At 59.5% G+C, this 22,195-nt stretch overlaps 1 protein-coding gene across 1 annotated transcript; it reads right to left on the bottom strand.

Annotated features, from left to right (window-relative positions):
- Positions 1-525: 525 nt before the first annotated feature.
- MMP15 (matrix metallopeptidase 15) lies at positions 526-21,229 on the bottom strand. The gene is made up of 10 exons (XM_086350897.1): positions 20,978-21,229; positions 9,519-9,667; positions 8,728-8,856; positions 7,125-7,432; positions 6,626-6,787; positions 5,523-5,776; positions 4,783-4,921; positions 3,683-3,833; positions 3,455-3,570; positions 526-2,470 (listed from the first exon to the last, which is right to left on the bottom strand). Exons 1-10 carry the CDS (start codon positions 21,137-21,139, stop codon positions 2,013-2,015), a joined length of 2,028 nt encoding a protein of 675 aa, XP_086207023.1. The 5' UTR covers positions 21,140-21,229; the 3' UTR covers positions 526-2,012.
- Between the last annotated feature and the right edge of the window lie 966 nt (positions 21,230-22,195).

Raw genomic sequence — 22,195 nt, 5'->3', positions numbered from 1 at the left:
CCGGCCGAGCAGCATGTGTGGCGAGAGGAACTGTTAGACTCCACAGTGGCACTGTTTCCCATCTCCTGCCCAAGCTGGGTCTTCAGGCTTCCCAGAACCAATCTGGACGGGTGGGAAGGCTGGGTGGCCTGGACTGGTTCTCCCACCCTTCTGAGATGGCTGGAAGCTGGTTGCTCTTTCTCACCATGAACGAATAACCAGTCAATTCCCCATGCCTTCTCCGCTCGATGCCAGCATGGCCATCCCTGGTACCTTGCCTTATCCTGCTCTGGTCTATTGAGGGCAGCTACTTCCCAGCCTTGCCCAGAGGCCTGCCCCTCCCAGGGCCAGTTGGGAAAGAACCCCCACAGATCTGGGAATCAGCTCTCTTTGGCGTGGGGGGAATAAGTCCCCAAATCCAAGCTGGGACCACGTTCCCCCCCCACTCCCCACCCCCTGCCCCCAAGTCACCTGCAGTCCCTCTAGCTGTAAGCTCCAGCTGTAAGGCCTCTAAGAGGCCTGAGGCCTCTTAGAAAGGAGGCGCAGTCGCCGGCAGAACGATTTAATCAGTGCAGATTATTTACAGACACTGATCCCCTCCCCACCCCCCTCGGCTGGCTCTCCAGTGGTTCTGAGGATGGAGTGGGGAGGACGCTGCTGGACCCACACTGGGGGCCAGTCCATGAGGGGCCCCTCTCCCCAGGGGCTTCAGGGATTCCGGGCGGCAGGCCGGCTTGCTCAGGGCTAGGGGAGCAGTGGGGACAGAGCCGGCTCTACAGTACCATTACCCACGGCAGCCTCGCCTCCTGCTTGCTTCAGGAAGGAAGAGGGCAGAATCACCTCCATCCACAGGGTTGAAACCAGGATCAGGGGAGGCCCCAGGCTACAGTGGGCTCCTCTGGGGGATCCACAGTCCCGTCCCATAGTCTGAGAGAGAGGATGAGCTGCTGGCCACCACGCCACCCCCACCAGTGTCCCTGGGGTCAGCGAGCTGGTGGGGAGGAACCCCTTAAGCCTGGTAGGCATGCGTCTCTGGACATTTACAACCCCGGCCTGGGCACCCATTACCCCCTCTCTCCCCGGGAGAACTAGGACACTGGCAGCTGAGCCTGAGGCTGGTGGACTTCTGAGACCCCTGCGGGTGGTGGTGGGGGGTGACAGGGGGAGGGAAGATGCTCGTGGAAAGAACCCAATTGAGTCGCAGCTCAGAGCGGAGAGAGTGGGCGGGAGGCTGGAAGCCCAGCCCCCGGGGGGCGTGGTTGGCGCTACCCTTGGGGGAGGGGCCTTGGCAGACCCCCTTTGGTCCTTGGTAAGGCAGGCCCAGGGCCCCTTCTCCCCAGAGGGGAGGAGATACAGGGGAGCTGGGGGCTGCTGGCCCCGGGCTGGCCAGGAGCAGGCAGGGTTCTTGGGCCTAAGGAATCCCGAATGCTGGGGTTGTTAGAAGTGGGCTGGGAAGCAACCAAACCTCAACAGGACTCTCGATCAGCCCCACCCCGCCCACTTTGGCCTGAGGCTGCCACAGGTGGAAGCTCTTTCTGAGACTCAGGGGGCTGGAGACCAGTCAGGCCCCACCAAGCTCTAAAACCAACAGAGCCCTCGGCTCTGACCCAGGTGCTCAGGGTGGAGACCAACCTAGCAGCCCTTCGATTACTCTTCCAACAGGGCCTTCTGACCCACTGCTCCTCTGGCCAAACCAGGGGTGGGTGTGAGCCTAACTCCCTGTCTGGTGCAGAAGTTTATTTAGAAACCTCTAAGCCCCTGCCTTTAGGGATCGCCCTGAGGGACCGCCCTGGTCAGGCAAGTAGGAAGAAATGCTTAATTAGTGTGCAAAAAAAAAAAAAGATACCTGGGCATAAATAAACAAGGGGGCGGGGCTGGCAGGGATGTCAGCGGGCCTGGAGGGACCCCCACTGGGGGGCTGAGGAGCCACCGAAGGCTCCAGATGAAAGGCCCCAGGAGCCGTCTCAGAACCACAGGCGCGGCCAGCCTGGCCCCTTAGCACCGTGGGGAGTGGGAGGGTCTGGCGCCGAGGGTCAGACCCACTCCTGCAGGGAGCGCTTGCAGTAGAGGAGCATGCGGGGCGCGCCCTTGCGCTGCATCTGCACCAGGGCGTAGGTGAGGCCAAGGATGCAGAGCAGCAGCAGCACAGGGGGCACCAACACCATGACCATATTCACCGTCCGCGTGACCTCCTCCATCTGCACCACCACGCGGCTGCCCCCGTCCTCATCAGGCCCTGCCTCGCCGCCACCGCCAGGGCCCGCCTCACCACCCTCCTCGCCCTCCTCGCTGTCACCGCCCATCCCGGGCTCTGCACCCCCGTCGGGGTTGAAGGGTGGACGGGCCACGTCGGGCCATCGGGGCCCCGGCTCCACGTGCTCTTGGCAACCCATGAAGTCCCGCAGGATGGACTTGGGGTAGCCGGGCTCCATTCGCAGGCGCTCGTTGTCAAACTTCCAGTATTTGGTGCCCTTGTAGAAATAGGTGTAGGCTGCAGGGGGCAAAGCAGGCCAGAGGAGTGTTAGGTGGGGGCTCCCCGCCAGCCAGAGACCCGTGAGGAGAACCAGGGAGAGCTAAAGGGGCCCTGGCTTTAAAACACCCTCTTTCTCACTGGCTTCCCTGGGCATTTTGAAATCTGTCCATACTTTCTGGCTGGGCTGACACTGACCAGGGTAGTGCAGAGAGGGGTCCTAGAGCCTGCTGGGTCGGGGGCTAGAGTCAGGGGATCCAGTCTGGCTTCCTCCTACACTGGAGAGGACAGTGTCTTGCTCAAGGCCACACAGTCAGACCCTGAGTGGAGCCTGATGCCCCCTTAGACCAGATCTCTGGTCCAGGGCACTTTGTCCACATCCTTTAAACCCCAGGAAGGACCAGGTTTGAGCCACCAGATGCATCCGTGCTCCGCAGGGCACAATGAGGTCACAGCAGCCGCAGAGTGAAGCCACCGTGCACAGAAGCCATGTGACCCGCCTGGACATTAGCAAAGCCAGCTGGATCTCCCCTGAGCCCCTGAGAACCTGAAGGCTGATGGGCATTCTGAAACTCACCAGAGACCCCGCTGGAGAAATAAAAGCTGCAACTCCCCGTTGCTCAGTTATAACGACAGAGATCAGGCTTCCCTGCCAGGCAGGTAAGGGGGGTTCATCGGGAGGACTCTTGCTCCCGAGGCTCTGAGCCCAAGCTCACCCCACAACCCCGCCGGGCTCAAGGCTCTGCGGGGAGCAGGGCAGCTCTGAGTACCAGCTCTGGACACAGGCCGGCCTGGCTGGACTCCTGACTCCACCACTTCCTCACTGTGCGATTTGGGGACCTTTACTCAAGCTCTCTTTGGCCTCTGTAAATAGTGTCAATGGTCGCCTGGCCCAGCTGGGTCCCCCGTGCCTGCCATCTTGATGCTGGTGACCACAAGCAAGCCCTGTCCCATGTGTGTGGAGGCGGGGGATGGTGAATGCTGGGCAGGGGCTGGCCCTGGTACCTGCATCGTTGCTCAGGAAGGCCCCTTTAGGGGAGGCGGGGATGCCCTGCCACACGCTGATGGGCTTGGGGTAGCCGGGGTCTCCACGCTGTGTCTCCTCGTTGAAGCGCCAATACCTGTGGCCAAAAGTACCAGGCTGTGGGCTGTGCCCGGCCTGTCCAGGCCGTGGGTTTTTTCTTGGAGGGCCTGAGGATGGGAGCCTTTTCCCTTTAGCGGAGGGGTGCTCACCTGTCCTCTTGGAAGAAGAAGGTATGACCTGTGGGCTCCCACCAGATGGCTGTGTCGATACGGTCGTAGGGGATGCCCAAGCCATAGCTGGTCAGTGGCTGTGGATAACCCGGCTCCAGGTTCGCTTCTCGGAAGAGCCAGTAGCGGTCACCTGCGGGAGACGTTGCAGGGGCAGGCACGGGGAGTGAGAATCTAGGTCCCCAAATTCACATTCACTGCTACACTCACCACGCACACACACTCTCATCCTTGTACACAGAACAAGCACTGACACTCCATACCCAAGACAACTCATGCTCACATCACACGCACGTGGCACTCAGGGACACACGTGGCACTCAGGGTGTATGTGTAATGCACCCATTTACATGTATACATTTACATTGCCAGCTCACAGTGACACACACACCACACACTCAATCGCAATACACACGAGCCTCTGATCCTGTTTGAACATCCACTCTCCTCACACACAGTTCTTGCACAGAGAGAGGGAAGAGGCCTGGCCTCTGGATCTGGGGACTGTGTCCGAGGGGCCCCCAGTGCATGGCCCAGGCTTCTCCCTTGTAGTGTGAGCCCAGCCCGGTCCTTGGGGACTTCCTGCCTAGTTGAGACTCAGGCCAGGGGGCCTGGGGACACAGCCAATCCTTCAGAGGTGCTGCCCTGGGGCCCTTCCTGGGGGGCAGGCCTCAGAGGAGGGGCTGGGGCGAGGGAGCTCCACTGTCTCTGTAGACAGACCCAGTGACACTCCCCAGAGTGGGCTCAGGGACCTGCTCTTAAGAGGAAGGGGCAAGGAAGAGGCCTAGGATGCAAGGAAGGAGGGCGATGGGGCGGAGCCCTGTGCTGTAGAAGGTGGACACTTGCCCTCAGTCAGTCCACCTCTGCCCGCCAGGCCTCTGGTCTCTGTCTACCCCACCCCCACCCCTGCCCTGCTGCCAGGGTCAGGTCCCCCTGAGTAAGCCCGCAGTGGGCGACAAGACGAAATGTGCACGTGGTCCTTCCTTTCCATCCTCCGTCAGGCCCAGCTGGGTCAGAGGTCAGGCCAGAGGTGAGGGCAGGAGGGCTGCCCAGCCCTCTCCCTCCCACCTGCCCCAACTCACCTTTGAAAAAGACAAAACGCCCATCCTGGCGCTCGTAGGCGGCACTGATGTCACTGGGCAGGCCCCGCCAGAAGTGCCCGATGGGCATGGGATAGTTGTCCAGGACGCGGTTGTGCCGCACCCGCCAGAACCAACGGCCCTGGGGAGGGCGTGGGGGTGAGTGGACGGCATGGGGGCCCCCTACCCACCCCTTCCAGTGGGACACACTTGGGCTGGGAGTGATAGTGAGAAGAATGGGTCCTGGGAGCCCAGGAACACCCTCAGTCTAATAACATATTCAGACTGGGCGAAGAGAGCGCAGCGAGGGTCCCTGGGGCCATCTGTGTCCCCTGGAGCCACCATGGAAGCTCTGGGTGAGGGCCGAGTGAGGGCCAGGCCCTGAAGTTGGACAGCTCTGGGTTTGGTTTCCAGCATCACCTTTACTCAGTGGATGATGCGGACGACTCCCCCTGCCTGGGAGAGTTTGGTGCAGGGGGTCTTAGGAAGAGGGCAGGGGTAGGGGGGCACAAGGAGAGAGAGCCCCAGATGGGTGTGGGCCTCTAGGCTTATTGTACGACCCCGGGCAAGTCCCTTGTCCCTCGGGCTGTTTTCCTCTTGGTCTAGGGTCTGATGGCTCCGCAGGGGCTGCTGAGTGAGGGGGGCGGAGGTGGGGCAAGAGTCTGGGGCAGAAGTGGGAGGGAGCTCTCTGCTCTGAGCCTGGGCCAAGGGGCTGGGGTCGGGGGCGCAGGCGGGGGCCAGACCTTGAACACGAACATCTCCCCCCGCAGCATGGCCACCGTGTCGAAGTCCCCATCGCAGATGTTGGGGCCATACTGGTCGGGCCGCTCTGTGGCGCGGGGTTGGGGTGGGGGGCCTGGCTTTGGAGGCCGCTCCGGCTTCCCACCCGGGGGAGGTGGCTGAGGGGGTCTGGGGGGCCGGTGGTCTGGCCGGCCAGGCCGCCGGGGGGTCACAGTGGGAAGAGGTTGGGTGGGCTGTGGCTGGCCATCCGGGGTGCCTGCAGAGGGGTGGGAGGGGGAAGTGAGGAGGGTAGCCCCAGAACTGGTGGCCTGAGGAGTCCTGTGCCCCACGGGCAGCCCACCCAGGTGAGAGGCCCTATCTGACCACAGCAGACCCCTCCCCACACCACCATCGCTAGGGGGGACCTCCAATCTCTTCCATTCCTCCAGTCCCTTCGTTGACCTCCCCACACTGCGCTAGGGTCACTGCACCCTAAAGCCACCCCTGGCTGCACTTCCCCTTGGGGATGCTCCTCTTAGGAGGCTGGCTGGTTCCAGTGGAGGCTCCAGAAGCAGTAGACACAAGCGGAGGGAAGAATGTGGTTCCTGCCACAGCGAGGGCTTGGGGTGGGCACTGACCCACTGAACTGGCCCCCAGAGACCTCCCCATTGGGGGCTTCCTTGGTGGGGGGTGGGGGGTGCTACCTGCCTCAAAGGAGCTGGGAAGTGATAAACCAACAATGCTCAGAGGACAGCCTCAGTGGAACACGCTTGGGCTGGGTGTAATGGTGGGAGGAACAGGGACCCCAGGGACACCCTGGGTCTAATAAGAATATCCCTCAGGCTGAGGAGGAAAACGGGGGCAGTAAGGGGCCCTGGGGTCACCTGTGTCCCCTGGAGCCACCATGGAATCTCTGGGTGAGGGCCTGGGCCTGGAGTCAGCCAGCCCTGGACTGATTTCTAGCACCATCCTCTACTGACTGGATGACTTGAACCATCACTAATTCTCTTGGGGCCTCAGTTTCCTCATCTACAAAATGGGTGTGGCCACGGTCCCTATGCTTCATGGGGCTGGGAGCTGAGAGCAGGCGTGCAGAGCCCCCTGTCCTCCACTGCCGCTGGCTCACCGTAGAGCTGCTGAATGCCCCGAAGGTCGTCTTCGGGCAGCTGGAAGTTGTCGATGTCCATCCACTGGTAGAATGGTGCCATGATGGCGCTGGGGTTGCTCGAGTGCTCCAGCCCCAGCGCGTGGCCCAGCTCGTGAACTGCTACCAGGAAGAGGCTGTTTCCTGTCATGGCGGGCAGTGGGATCAGCTCTGGCCTGGCCCAGGACCTGGACACCCCACTCTATGGGTTGAGGGACCCAAAGAGCCTGCCCACGCTTTACTCTCAGAAGAAGCTGAGCCACTGTGACTTCTATCTTCCTCTATCTTCTCCATCTGGAAAATGGGTACACCAATCTCTCCCTTCCTTTCCCTATCACCCCCCTTGGAGATGATGGACAGCAGACTGAGACCAAGAGTCAATGCTCCCAAGAACTGCATGGGGGATGCTCTCCCCTCCCAACCCCCAGCTCTACCCTCCCCACCCCCCACCCCCGTCGTCACTGTGACCAGAGGTGCTCACCATGCAGGTCAGTGCTGGAGAAGGTCCAGGGCTCATCTGCATCGAAATGGGTGTCCCCGCCCAAACCAGGGCCAGGGAAATAGGCATGAGCTAGAAAGCCACCTGTGCCATCAAATGGCGAGCTGTCGCCATGGAAACCAGAGGCAAAGAGTACCATGATGTCCGCCTCCTTCTGCCGCCGCAGTCGGATGTCCTCATAAGGCACCTCCTGGAAGACCAGGGGCGTGGCCTGCTCCCACACACGGAAGGCCCGGCGCACTGCCTCCAGTGAGTGGTACCAGCCTAGCTTCTCTGTGTAGTTCTGGATGCTGCAGGCAGACGGGAAGACGTGAGTGAGCCCACAGCGGGGGCTGCTGTCCATTGCTAGCATCGACTGGGTTGGGGGCGGGGACACACGGTCCCAGGGAAAGGGCATAGGATCTGAGCCGGTTCATGGACGATGCTCATCAATACCGACTGTTAATTTACTCTGATGTGAATTTGAAAAAAAAAAGAACTAAGTTGTCAAGCCCAGGAATTCATTAGGATATCACTGAATAAGGTTGCATTTTGCCAAATACGCTTATTTTAAGAAAACATTAAGTAATTAAACGTATAGGTGATACAGAGCCAAGAGAAAGACCTAGAAAGTGGGATGCAAACGGCTGAGGTTTGGGAAACACAGGCCAAGTGGTTCTGAATGTTGGGCTCCAGAGTCAGGCTGAATCAGCTTCAAGGCTGGGCTCTAACATTTCCTGTGTGACCTTGGGCAAGCAACTTAAGGCTCTCTGAGTTTTAGCTTCCTCATCTGTGAAATGGGAAAGGAGGGCAGCACTTCTATTACGGAGTCCCTGGGAGGAGTCAGCGGCTTAACTCATGGAGAGCATGTGCCGGCACATGATAAAAGCATGGTGAGGCCTGTTAGATCCCATTTAAAGCAGATTAAGCATCTGTGTGCTAGACAGAGCTCCATCAGAGATCATGAATCAGCTCATGGATCGTGAGTTCACTCTGGTGGCCTGGGTTCCTCAGGACCTCGGGAGCTACTCTTCCTCGGGAGACGGAGCTGAGGGTGGGTCATGGCTGGATTGGAACGGGAAGGGGGACCCTTGAGGACTGCCATGCAGCTCAAGGCTCATGGGGGTTTCTTGCCAAAGAATTTGGCGGAAAGGAAGGAGGGGTATTTGAAGCAGGGTTTGTGCGGGTGACTCGGTGCACACATCCCCCCGGGCAGATGCTGGACTGCCCAGATGCTCCAGGGCCTCCCTTATCCTTCACACCCCCAAAGCCTCCAGTTCTCACTGGTGTAGAAGCCCACCTGGGTGGGTGAGGCCAGCCCTTGGCTGCTGGTGGGTGCAGGGAGGGAGGAAAGGAGGACAGAGCAGAGTTCAAAGGGCCCCACCATTCTCTAGAGGGAAACTGCAGTGGGGGAGGGGCCGATCTTATCAGCATGGGGGTGGGACTGGACGGGGAGGCCGGGCACCCTGCAGTGGGCTGCTGGGAAAGGAAGCCTTCCAGACAAGCCCACTGGGAAGCCTGAGGCCTCAGCCCAGAGAAGGAACAGTCCCAGCGCTTCAGAAACATGCCCTGAGGGGAGGCCACCCTGGGCAGCTGGGGTCTCTACCTGAAGGTCAGGTGGTGGTTGTTCCACTTCCTCCCCGTGAGGGCGTAGCGCTTCCTCCGCCGCCGCAGGTTGGCTTTCACACGTACCCCGAACTGGTCTGGCACCCCACAGCGGGGCCGCTTCATCCACCTGGGAGCACAAAGCCTCCTCTCAACACACCTGCCTGCTGGGCACCGCCTCTTCCAGGCAGTCCACCATCTCCCACCCTCCAGCCACCGGCCTCCAGCTGCACCTATTATGAGGGCAGCACAGTGAGAAGACTCTCCCTAAGCTCTGAGCTCCTTCTCAGGAAAATGGTATGATGGCCTGGTACTAGAAGACTGCGTGTCTAGGAGTGGCTCTGCAAAGGAGAGCCCCTGTTTACCAGTATCGCCCAGGAGCAGGAGCTGAGTTACCCTAAGGCCTTTTATCCCTGATACCTTCTGCTCTGAGTGCTCATCAAGAATGTGGCTCTGGGTCACAGCATCTCTGTCAGACTCAGAGCAAGGCCTAACTAGGCAATCACAGCACGTATACCACACGTCCCATTCCCAAGCCAATGGCAGACACCACTAATCAATCCTGTGCTCCTTGCTGCTGAGCTGGGTTTCAGCCTCAGGAGCCTTCTCAATACAAGACAGCAGCAGCCCCTCCCAACCGATGAGAGCTAGCATGGAGGATCAAACCCTTTGCCACCTTGTATCTAGGCCACCCTTTCCTGGAAAACTCCACAGGCCAAGCCTTTATCACAGCAGGCTGGAAGGAGGGCAGGTGCTAGTGGGGTCTGGGAATGACCTGACGGAAGGACTCACGCCTTGGTCTCTTCGTCCAGCACACCCGTGACGGGGATCCCGTAGAAGCGCTGCATCTCGGCAAGGGCCGAGGCCAGGATCTGGGCGGACCGCATGGTGGACATGTGACGGCTGGGCTGGGGCAGGTAGCCGTAGAGCCGCAGCCAGTTCTGCAAAGGAGAGGCCACGGCCTGGTCAGCAGGTCCTGGCCCCCTGACCTCCAAGCATGCGCAGTCTGCCTCCCACCCCCTCCCACCCCCATCACCTCCCACCAGTGTGGGCTTCTGGACCACTCTCTCTGCTTCCACTTCCTGTGGTCTGTTCTCACACAAAAGCTGGAACAAAAGGCCGGGTCTGATCAGTCCTCTGCCTAGAACCCTCCAAAGACTCCCCGCCTCAGAGGAAAAGCCAATTCTTACAGGAGCTACTGGGCCCCAGGTTGGCTCTCAGACCTCGCTCCTATCATTCATTCAGCCCAGCCGGGCTCACTCTTGCCTTGGGCCTTCGCATTGCTGTTCCTACTGCCTGGAGTGCTCTTCCCAGACATCTGCATGGCTCATGCCCTCTCTGTCTTCAGGTCTCTGCTTCCTCACCTTATTGGAGGGGTATTCTCTGACAAATATAGAAAACACACCCACCTGCTGTACCCTGCATGCCCTCCCTCTCCTGCTTGCCTGCCCTCGTCACCATCTGACACACTATATTTCACTTGGCTGTTTATCGTTTGTCTTCCCCCATGAGGATGGTAGCTGTGTCCATGAGGATAGCCCACAGTTGCCATCTTTATTATTGCACTGGCCCCTGCAAGGGTGGGTCCCCTACCATCCAGGCAGACCCCTAGGACCTCTATGGGGTTTAGAACCTCTTGAGTTCTCACCTAGTAGGAAAACCATGGGGCTTCCCTAGTGGCTCAGGTGGTAAAGAATCAGCCTGCAATGTGGGAGATCTGGATTTGATCCCTGGGTCAGGAAGATCCCCTGGAGAAGGGAACGGCTACCCACTCCAGTTTTCTTACCTGGGAAATCCATGAACAGAGAAGCCTGGCAGGCTACAGTCCATGGGATGGCAAAGAGTCGGACACAACCGAGCGACTAACACTTTCACCAGACCCTAAGCCTTCTGGAAGGAGAGCATGTGGGTTCAAGGAGTCCACCCAGGCCCAGCAGGGTGGGACCGGAGGCCTGAAGTTCAGTCTCTGCTCTGCCACTAACTCTGTTCTCTCTGGGCCTGACTTTTCTCATGTGAAAGATGGGGAGCCATAGGGTTACTGGTGGGTGCAATGTGAAAGAGATGACCCTGTGAAGAGCGGCTGGGACACAGTGGGGGCGCCTATCCCCTTCAGGATTTGCTTGGCTAGTCTTTTTTTTTATATATAAAAAAAGATATTAAAAATTGTATCTTTATTTGGCTGCGCTGAGTCTTAACTGCCGCATGTGGGATCCTCGATCTTCCTTGTGACATGTGAGATCTTTAGCTGTGGCGTGCAAACTCTTGGTTGCAGCATGTGGGACCTAGATCCCTGATCAGGGATCGAACCCAGGCCCCCTGCATTGGGAGTTCGGAGTCTTAGCCCCTGGACCACCAGGGAAGTCCTTGAGCAAGTCTTCTCATCCACCTACCCATCTGTCTGTCTGTCCACCCACCCAGCCAGCCACCCTGCCAAATGTTTCTGAGCACCCTCTCTGTGCCAGGCACCATGCCAGCTGGAGGCCATGGAGGAGGCGGCTGACCTCCAGGGGCTTACGATTTCCCCGGGGAGACCCACTGCAGAGAAGTTCACACCTGTGAGTTTGTGAGCAGACAGGACCACTGCAGTTGAAACCCGACGGTGGGATCCCCAGTGAGCCAAGCTGAGTGGTACTGAGAAAGGGGACTCTGCCCTGCCCACCTCGTGCCCACAAGGCGATGAGATCATGGTGACCACTGTGGGAGGTTGGTCAGCACAGAGGCCAGGGACTGCTGTGTGGGCCTTGGACATGGAAGCGTGTCCTTTGAAGCTTTCCTTGTTATCCTCAGTCTCTGAAAACCCAAGTGAGGGGACCTGCTCTGAGAGGCTCTGGAAGGCAGAGGCTGCAGAGCAAGGGCCCGCGGGGCAGATGGCGGCTGGACACAGACGCTGCTCTGGGCCGACAGCCATGTGTCAGCCTGGGCCATGCCCACATCAGTCTGCCACCAGGGCCACGTCCAGTTCCTCAGGTACTGGCTCCCCTCGGTGCCACCCTGGCACCTGGCCAGGACCCCGGAGTGGACGGGCTGCCCACACAGCCTGGCTCAGCCATGCCAGGCTGCCACTGGAGGGAGCAGAGGCTGAGCCAACAAGGGCGGAGTCGGGAGACGGCCAGAGGCTGGGGATGCCGAGCCTCAGCTTGGAGGGCTCACAGGGCCCTGGGTGACAGTCACAGGACAACGAAAGAGGCAGAGACACCGAGCTGGGAAACCACCACAGCTCTGGAGACAGAGCTTCGTCAGCCCCCTTTATATTCCCGTGCCTCTGTAAAAGGGGTGGTATCAGGACCTGCTTCATCTCAGGGGTTTCCATGAGGATGAAATGGGGATGTCCACAGGAGCCCTGGGCACTGTGCTGGGCGGGAAAAGTGCTCAATAAGCGCATTACTAATGACAGGGCTGGGGTGGGGGTGGAGGGCTGCCCCACTGTTCCTAGAACGGTTGGGACAAGGCAGCCTCAGGGCTGGGGGAGGTCGGAGTGCCCTGAGGCACCCCCTACAGGCCTCCTTCACCTCTCCAGCTCCTTCCTCCAGCTTCCAGACCCTGGCAATGTTCTGGGCACCCTCCACAGCCTTCTTCCCAAGCACAGAAACCTTTCCTGAGGCGCCTGTTATGTCTGGAGAGGGGGACGTCCACCACCCTTGATGGACACGGTTTGCCTGAAGAAGCCTGGAGAGATCTAGAAGGCGAGGCTGTGAGGTTGGCTAGCTCTCACAGTGACAGGAATCCGGCTGGAGGTGGGGGGAGGGCCTGGGGCTGCAGCTGACAGACTAGGGCACCTCTACATCACCTATTTGCATAAGGTAAAAATATCCGGGGAGCGCAATCACAGGCCACCAAGGGGCTGATTAGTGGTGTCTGGCGAGTGACAGGAGGAGGGCAGGGCAGGCGGGGGAGGCTGGCTGGGGCCCTGGGGAGGGGAGAGGAGGGCAAGGGAGGGAGCCGGGCCTGTCTGCAGTGAAGAGGTCCAGAGCCCGGCGGGGGGGAAGGGGCAGAGGGGCCCCTTCAGTACTGAGGCAGCTCGGGGGCTGACACCAAAGGCCAAAGGGTGCCTGTGGACCCTCCGTCACACTACCAGGCACCCTTTGAGTCCCAGGGAAGCCAAGAGCTTCCACCTCGGTATCAGCCAAGCCTCCTCGGTAACAAATGTCTCTCGGCCAGTGTCTGGGTAGAAAGCTGAGGCCGAGGACTGGTGGCGTGAGTGGACTAGGCTGAAACGGCCTTGGCAGAGCAGCTGAGTCCCTGGATGATAAGGCGAAGGAGCTGATGGGGACGCCTGACTGGCAAGCGATGGGCTCAGAGCTGACTAAGCACCAACCAGTCTACACCACCCGCGGGGCTGGGGCTGCCCCCAACCCTGCCTCCGCCAGTATCCAGGAGGAAGTTTCTCATCACCTGACTGTTCTAAGTGCGACAGGCCCTGGGGGTGGAAGGAAAAGAGCATGGGGCGGGGGCAGGCACCAGGCGTAGGGCAGGTGCTGCCCTGACTCCAGTCTCCTGAGGGCTCTGCAGCCACGGGACAAAAATGGGGAGCAATTCCCAAAGTCACGACAGAACCCTGGTCTCAAAGTGGGGGAGAGGCTTGCTCAAGGCTCCACTGCTCCTACCGGTATAAACACTGCCTCCCTCCCCCTTCCATCAGGACTCCTTTTCCTGTCACCCGAGTCTCACAGGTGGGATGAACCAAGCAGTGAAGTTCTGTTTTTCACAAGGGGAAACTGAGGCTCAGGCAGGCCCATAAGCAGCAGAGTAGGGAGACCCCCTCCGTGAGGATCACTGCCCAGTGGGCGGCAGGGAAGGGTTCTACAGGGAGAGCGCGAGGCCCCCTCCTGCCTCCTGCAGCCCAGAGAGGGAGGCTGTTTGGGAGAACGGGCCCCACCAACCTGTTCTTTCAGCTACTTCTTTCTCCAGCTCCAGACCCCACCCCATAAGTATGGACAGAAGCTTCAGGTGAGTGGCTGGCCCCAGGCAGGGAGATGTAGAGCCATCAAGAGTCTGGGGGTGGGGGCATTCCTGGTCCCCTGGCCCTATAGGAGAGGTCATAAATATAGCAGCCTGGGGCTGAGAATCTGCTGGAGCCAGGCTGTCGATTCTCATCACCCCATTCAATGCTCACAAGTAGCCTATCCCCATTACAGACTGGAAGGTTCAGAGAGGGTGCACGGCTCACCCAGCAGGTCTGTGGGTAGAACTGGAGCCCAGAGGCAGCACTGTCTGCTTCTCTTGGCCTGAGGTTGGGGATGTTGGGCTCTGGCCCATCTGGGGAACCGTGCCCAGCACAGTGCTGGGGGAGGGCACTGGGGGAGGGAGTCTAATCCTCCCCACCATGGGTGTCTGGGTCTGGGCACTGGGCCACATCAGCAGGGCTGCTCCCCAGGACTGCTGAGACCTTGCCAAGGCAGGCCCTCCCCCATCCTGAGGGCGTGTCTAGGAAGGAGCCACCAGATCAATAATGTGCATTAAGCAGTCTCAGGGTAGGGGCAAGCCTCAGCTACCCCACAGCCAGCTCCTCCAGGCTCAGATCAGTGGAGCCCCCTCCCACCCGGCCTTATCAGACCCCACACGATAAGAGCAATCGCTCCTGGCTCAGCTCTGCTTCTGTCATCCCACTTTCTCTGCAGGCCAGGCAGACCCTGGCAGGATTGCCCAGACAGGCACAAAAGGCGTCTTGTCAGGCCTGTCAGCAGTGGACACAGACCTTTCACGGTGTCCTGGGACCAGTTACGGGGGCCCCAAGCCAGGCCGCCCTGTCCTTGGTGGACCATTTACTTCCTTTAGAGGCAGCATGGTTCATATTTAAGTGGTTTGAGAACACACTTGCTCTCCTGGGGCTCAAATCTAAGCCCTCAAGATGGGACAGCTATAGGTGGGGAAGGGGCTCCGGGTGGTAGGGAGAGCCGGCGGGGTGGGGATGTCAGGCCAGGGAAACAGGAAGGAAGGGGACACCACTTCTTTACCCAGGGGCCTCCCCCTACACTCCTTAACCTGGAGAAAACAACAGCCGGGTCCTTTGGCCAGTGGGTGGGCAGGGGTGGGGTGAAAGGGCCCTGTTGGCTGGTGGTTTCCGGTTGGCTGAGGGCCAGGCCTGGGCGGTCCACCTGGAAAACCCCCGGTAGGTGTGGTCTTTTCAGTGGGCCTGGCCCCAGTGGCTGGACAGGTGGGGGTAGGGCTCCCGGCTCCCGTGGTTGAGGGAGGCCCTGGCCCCACCCCCATCCCCTCCTTCCCACCTGGCTCTGGCCCAGCAGGCTCCAGTCTGGCCATGGAGCTTCCAAAAAATGACACCCTGGGCTTTGACCTGCAGCCTTTCACCCAGCCGGGAGCTGGGAGCTCAGGCTCCAAGCCACACTGACCGGCTCTGCTACCATCCAGGCTGCGGGATCAAGGGTAAGTTCTCTCACCTCACAGTCTCCACTTCCTCTTCTGTACAGTGGAGTCATGACTGCACCTAAACTTACAGAGCTAATTCAGGATTAAACGTGAAAATCTTACAAAACACCTGTAGGCCCTGCCCAGGATGGAATCAAGTATGTTGAAGGTGCTCACAAGTAACGCCTGGTTCTCCCCTGGGCACTGCGTGAGGGATATCGTGTGAAGCACTGGGTATTTTATATACAACCACACTGAATTTCCCCAATAACACCATCCCGTAGACACTACCACTAGTCTCATTTTGTAGACAAGGAAACCGAGGCTCTATCTTAGTCGCTAAGTCCAACTCTGCGACCCCATGGACTGCAGTACATCAGGCTTCCCTGTCCTTCATTATCTCCCAGAGTTCACTCAGATTCATGTCCACTGAGTCAGTGATGCTGTGGAACCGTCTCTAACCGTATTACCTAGCTGAGGCTCCGATGGGGTCAATGATTTGCCCAACAGCAAATGCCATCTGTGTCTCACTATATTTTGCCACCATTTTGTAAGCACTTCCTATGTACCAGGCGCCGTGCTCAAATACAGTGGACTCAAAGTTGGGCTCTCACCCCTGGGGGGTGGGGGCAGCGGTGATCAGTACCCTCTGGGAGGAGGACAAGGTGGTGCCCAAGGTTCAAGGGTTAGTCCTGGAGAGCAGCTCCAAACCTTGGCCTCCAGCCTCCATGGCCATAGGGGCATGTCTGAGGGCTGGCTAATGGCTGGGACCCAGGGTCTGTCTGTCTAGATCCTAGAGGTTGAGTTGGGTCTATTTGTTCATTGTCTGCTGATCCCACGAGGGAAACGGGAGCTGGTGAGGGGCTTTCCTTTTTGTCTCTCTGATCCAGGCCCACCTTGAACATCTCTGCTGTTTTTGCTCCAAAACACAGCTGCAAAAATTTGTGCTACTCCCCTAAAGCGCTCAGGCATGCCTAAAACCAGGGTCCTGCTGGGGAACGGCTTCATATGAGCCTAACTCAGTCAAGGCTTGTCCAGTCAGAAAGCGCCTACTGTGTGCCTCAGGCCTGGAGTGCTCAGCAGCTGACAGGGTGCCAGGTCCTCACCATCATCTGTGGACTCCTCCTGGAGCCCTCTCTGAGATGGAGGAAGCTCTAAGCAGAGAGCCCCAAGCCCTCTTTGCTTCTGCTGACCCAGAGAACACTTCTCCACGCCCAAGGCAGAGCTGGCCACGGGGTTTGGCCCCTGCCTAAGGAGCCAGCTGTGTGAACTACATAAATCTTGGGATGACACTGAAGGTGCCAACTGCCTTAGTCCATCCTGGCTGCTATAATAAAAATACCATAAGCTGGGTGGCTCATAACAACATTTATTTCTCCCAGTTCTGGAAGTAAGAAATTCAAGTTCAGAGTGACAGCATGCTCAGGTCTGGCTGCTAACTTTTTGCTGTGTCCTCACACGATGGAAGGGGCAAGGGAGATTTCTCCAACAGTTTTTGTGTTTTATCTTTTTACACCTCAGTCGCACCGTGAGGGATGTGGAATCTTAGTTAACTGTTGTTGTTCAGTCACTAAGTCATGTCCAATTCTTTTGCAATCCCATGGGTTGTAGCCCACCACGTTCTTCCGCCCATGAAATTCTCCAGGCAAGAATATTGGAATGGGTTTGGGTTGCCATTTCCTTCTCCAGGGGATCTTCTCAACCCAGGGATTGAACCCGTGTCTCTTGCATTGGCAGGTGGATTCTTTATCACTGAGAGAAGCTTAGTTCCCTGACCAGGGACCAAACCTACACCGTCTGCATTGGAAGCCTGGAGTCTTAACCAGTGCAGCACCAGTTAAGTCCCTCAGACAGTTTTTAGAATAACACTAATCCCACCCACGAGGGCTCTGCCCTCATGACCTAATCACTTTGCAAAGGCCCCCACCTCCAAATATTGTCACCTTGGGGAAGTTAGGTTTCAACATATTATTTGAGAAAGCTGGGGGGTAGGTAGAGGGAGGGGAGGGGCTTCACTCAGTCTATAGCAACAACTTTAATTGGAGGTGGGAAGCTGCAGCCACCACGAAGACCACCACAGCTGAGGTGGCCTCAGGCAGAAGTCAAACTGTCGGCTGGGCAGAGGGGTCCATGGCAGGGAACACCTGGAGGGCACGGAGGGGTGGCCAGAACCCAGTGCTTGGCAGGGAGAGGTTTATCCCTGCCGGGCAGTCTTGTTATTCTGAGTTGGTATCAGAGAATGCGGGCAGTATTTGGAGGGATTTTGGGGGAAGTCTTCTTTGGGAGGGGGGGGCGTCTGGGTGTGTTTCTAGGTTATTTCCTCCCCACTCTCCTTGGACACAAATGAAGCAGTTTGCGTCTAGGGGTCAGAACAGGCAGGTCTGTGACGCACAGACACGGAGCGCATGCAGAGCTGTTCTCTGCAAGGAGGCAGCCGACTGACCGGACCCCAGGGCAGCCCAAACATAGGGCCCTGGAGAAGGACTTGGCATAAAGGGCGTGGCCCAACAGATCCCGAGTCCCCGGCAGCACTCATCAGCCCCTTTCTCCCTGGGTTTTGAAACAAAGTATGGAGAACAGTGGCTTGCTACTGATAAGAGAATAGAAAGAAAAGAAGATTCAGCTTCTATAGGTTCTCAAAGACAAGGCCCTCACACGATCACACCTCTTCCCCTTGAGGGTGGGCATGGGGGCCCCTGCAGCTTCTGCTCCACCGTTAGGACAGGGCACTAATATGAGCACACCCTCGGAGCCCCAGGGGCCAACACAGAAGTGTGGACAGAGACTGGAACACCGGAAGCCTGGGGCTGTGGCTCACCAGTTAGACCTGAAGGTCAAAGGCAGAATTCGAGCTGACCCCTACCCTCCTTTGTCTGCTCTCCTCCTCAGCTGCTGGGGAAGGGCAAGGAAGATACCCAGGAGTCTGCTCCGGGAAAGTGGGTGTGCCCATGATTGAGTGGCAGGGGCACCACACCTGTGAACTCTGGCAGCCTGAGTCACCTCCCTGGGGCAGGGCAGGAGGGCTGAGGGCCTAGAGGTGTGTCTGGGGAGGAGTAGGGGGTGGGGAAAGACCAAAGCTTCTCTGATGAAAACCAAAGGCACTTAAGTGGACTAGGTGCTGGAGCCAGAGATAGGAGGACAGAAAGGGGAGCCTGGATTCTCAGGCCAGGAGGCCAGGAGCTGCAGCTCACACCTCAGTCAGGCAGGGAGGGCCTGGTTTATGCAGAACGGCTGCAGACTGGGAGGGAGGGAGTGGGACAGCCAGGGAGGGAGTGGGACAGGGCAGAATGGCTCAGTGGTGGCTTCCCCAAGACAGACAGCCTTCTCCAGGCTGGGGACTGGCAGGTTGCAGGTGTGTGCTGGCTCTGGGCACCTGCCTGCTTCCTTAGCCTGATGAAACTCTGCCCTGGGAGGGAGGGAGAGAGCAGCTGGCCTTGACTCAGCTGCTCAGAGACTGTCCTAGCTGTGACCTGACCCAAGGTCTGGAGCTGTGGTCAAGGACCAAAGCCCTTCTTCAAGGTATGGAGACTCTGGACACGGGGTGTAGCCAGGCCCATGAATCTCTGAGGCTGGTCATTGAAGCGCCTGGACTCGGCACAGTTTTCCTATAGCCTCGGGGCAAATGAGCTGGCTGTGGGCCCAGATCTGGCCAGACTTGATGGGACCCTAAGAAGCAACAGCCTGTACCCGAAAGCCAATTGTAGAATCTGGGCTAGCCCACCAGTATTGAGCCCCCCATCTACCTTGGCTTCCAGCATTCAAGGGTCCCCTGTACTTTTCAGAGTTTCTTCCTGCAATAGCCCAACCCAAGTTTCCCCTGAGGAGAGGGGCTGCAGGTCAATCAATCCCTAGTCGGTGCCACACCGGCGTAGGGGCATGGTCTGTGCCCTCAGTGCAGACCCTGAAAGGTGAAAGGTGTTAGTCACTCAGTTGTGTCCCACTCTTTGCAACCCCACAGACTGTAGCCTGCCAGGCTCCTCCATGGAAATCTCCAGGCAAGAACACTGGAGTGGGTTGCCATTCTCTTCTCCTGGGGATCTTCCCAACCCAGGGATTGAACCAGGGTCTCTGGCATTGCAGGTGGATTCCTTACCATCAGAGCCCACAGGGAAGCCCCCAGTGCAGACCCTGGGCAGCAGGTACTCACTCAGCTGGGAGAGGAGAGGGTGATGGAGAAGCAGAAGCAAAGGAGAGAACAAAGACCCTCACACCACAGGTCCCAGTGCCCAAGCTCCTATCCATCTAAGATGCCAAATCACAATACCTAGCTACCAAATCCCAGTTTGGTCCAAAGTGACTGCTTCTGTTCAGAGATGCCATTTCTAAGTAGATTATAAACTCCTGGGGGGTGGGTCTGTGACTTGCAATTCTTTGGTATTCCACTCCAGAGAGTGGCAGGTGGGCGCAAACAGCACTCTGGCCAGTACCTGGAGGCAGGCTGAAGGCCATTTCCCACCAGCAGGAGTTTTCAAATAAGCCCCTGCTTGTCTGAATGTGTGAATCAGGGGCGGGGTGATGGAGCTGGACTGGGCATGGCCTGGGCTCCCGGCTCTGCCTCCTGCCAGGGCCTGGCTCCTTGCTGCTTTCCCTGGCCAAGCCATAGAGGGAGGGCAGAGCAGGTGGGGAACTGGCTGGGAGGTGTAACTTGAGCTGGGAGGAATTCCCTGCCCTTCCTCCGAGCTTTTATTAAAGTAGGGCGGGGAAGGGCAGGCTTCTATCGGAAAAAACTCCCAGGCAGCCGGGGAGGTGGGGAAGCCGCAGGGAGGGTTGGGGGGGAGGGTGCTGGGAGGGAGCACCGGCCTGGCTGCAAATAGAAACGGCACTCAGGCCCGTAACCCGGGCGGCGAGAGGCTCCAGGCCAGCCCAAGGGCACCGAGGCCCAAGCCTACCGGGGACGTGCAGAGAAGGGTGTCTCCTCCACCATGCACCCAAACCTCACCTCTTCTCTGGGCCAGGAAGCAGTGTTTTGGGTGTCGGAGAAAGAACATGTTCGCTTTTGCTCTGACTCAGTGGAGCTAGTGCCCTCACTGTCCCTTGTCCGGAGGACAGCCCTCGGCGACCCCGTGGAGCCGGGGGCGCTGGCTAGACTCAGCTCTACGCCAGGAGGCCCCGCCTAATCATACATTATACATTGGACCGATCCAGAGATGAGTCCCCGTAGGGACGTCAGGCGGGTTCCTGGTGAAAAGATGTTCAGAGTCCACCCTCTTAGACCCGGGCCTTGGCCGTAGGGGCGCCGGTGAAGGGAGCGCCGGGTGAGATCCGGTCTCCCTCTTGATCCCATCTGGCGGTGGCACGACTTGCGCGCAAGAGTCCGAGAAAGTCGCCAAAGCGCCCCCTCAACCCTGATCGGCTGCCTCGGAGGTTCGCACCCCTTCCCCCTACCCCAGCGCGCCGCACGCGGCTCAGTGTCACCCAAACTCTTAGGCGGGAGCGCTGCCGCTGTGCTCAAGGTCCCCACCCCCACCCCCGGTCCCCAGAGCAGCCCCCTCTCGGTTAGCAAAGAACGTCACCGCGCGTCTGCAGGGCTCTCGAGGAATCGGGCATCCGGAAGAGAGGGGAGAGGAACAGGGGCTGGGGGCCGCAGAAGCAGCTCCCGGGAGGCGGGTTGTGAAGATCAGTGCCCTGGACATGGCTGGAGGAGTAGAGAGTGGGCTCAAGCCCTACATCCTCCAGGGTTTGTGAAGAGGTGCACCGCCAAGGGCCAGCTGGAGAGGGTCAGCTGGCCCGGTCCCCTTTCTTCCCCGCCCCCAACTCCGGGACAGGGGCTCATCTCTGCGCGCTTCCCCTCCACGCTTCAAGCTGCGGGCGTGGCTTCCTTCCCACCCTCAAGTCCCCCAGCCTCAAGTTCTCCAACCCCCGGCAAAGCGGCTGGCGAGGGTCCTTACCTCCGCATTGACTTCGGCGTCCTCCGCCGCTGCGCCGCGGCCCAGGCAGCTCAGAAGCACCAGCAGCAGAGGCAACAGTTGCGGCCGCGTAGCCGCCTCCCGGCCGCCAAGGAGACTGCCCGCCCAGCCCGGCCGTCCGGGCGCGCTCCGGTCGCTGCCCATGCCCGCGGGGCTCGCCCGCTTGCGGGCGCCGGGTCCCCGCACGCGGCTCGGAACTTGCGACGCTCCCTGGCTCACCGCCCGAGCCTCGGCAAATTCCCACGGCCGAGGAGAAGCGGGCCGGGCAGGTCCGGGCGCGCGGAACCGGCCCACTAGGGAGAAGGCGGGCCGGAGCCGCCCGCCGCGGAGTCCTGCAGCCTCGGCGCCCGGGGCCCGGCGGAGAGCAAGCGCAACTCCGGAGCCTTTGTCTGCCTCAGCGCTCCGGCCGCCCGATCCCGCGGCGTGCCCTGCGCGCCCAGCTCCTTCTGTCCATGTTGGGGGGCAGGCGCTGCCGGGAGCGCGCGCCTCCCGCCCGTGAATCCTGCTCGCCCCGCGTCCGACCCGGCCCGGCTCCCCGGGCAGCCTAAAAACGAGGCGCAGGGCACGAGCCGGAGCGAGTGAGCTAGCCAGGGAGCCGGTGCCCGAGGTTCCCGGCGAATTCCGCGCAGCTCCCGGCGCTCTCGGCCCTCCTCCCCGCGATCCCCTACCGCGGCTCTTAAAGGGCCAGCGCTCTTGTGGCGGACGGGCCCGGGCGGGGGCCGGGGGCGGTACCTCGGCCCGAGGTTTCTAGGTAGCAGGTGCCGGCGGTGGAGCCGGACCCGCGGCCCCTTTTACTCTTCCGGGACGGCGGGAATCTTCTCCAGCCCGCCCCCGCCACTCCCATCCTTGCTTTGGGGGAGCCGGATTGACCCCCCCCACAAAGCGGCCCGCCCCACAGAGGGAGGGGCAAGGAGGAATGAAGACGCCTCTTTCTCCCACCTACTGGGTGGATGGGGATAAGGGTCAGGAAGGTGGGCCTTGCAAGGGGATCCAAGTGTCTGGTCTTAGGCTGAAAAAAAAAAAAAAAAAGATAAAAACCCAGAGATTGGTTGACCTAAGGCCTCTTTTCAAAAGCCTCGGGCTATCTTTGGCCCTTTCAGGACTTTTCTCAGTTGCCCAGTGAGGCGTTGGGTACCTTGGATGCCATGCCACAGAGATGAGGTTGCCATCCTGGGTGGCTACAGACGTGCAGCATGGAGA

The sequence above is a fragment of the Bos grunniens genome, chromosome 18 (assembly GCF_055505025.1).
Source record: "Bos grunniens cultivar Pamir isolate PY7600 chromosome 18, Bosgru_T2T1.0, whole genome shotgun sequence".
In the NCBI taxonomy this organism is placed as follows: domain Eukaryota; kingdom Metazoa; phylum Chordata; class Mammalia; order Artiodactyla; family Bovidae; genus Bos; species Bos grunniens.
The sequence above is the reverse complement of the archived record's forward strand: the minus strand, read 5'-3'. Positions and strand labels throughout refer to the sequence as shown.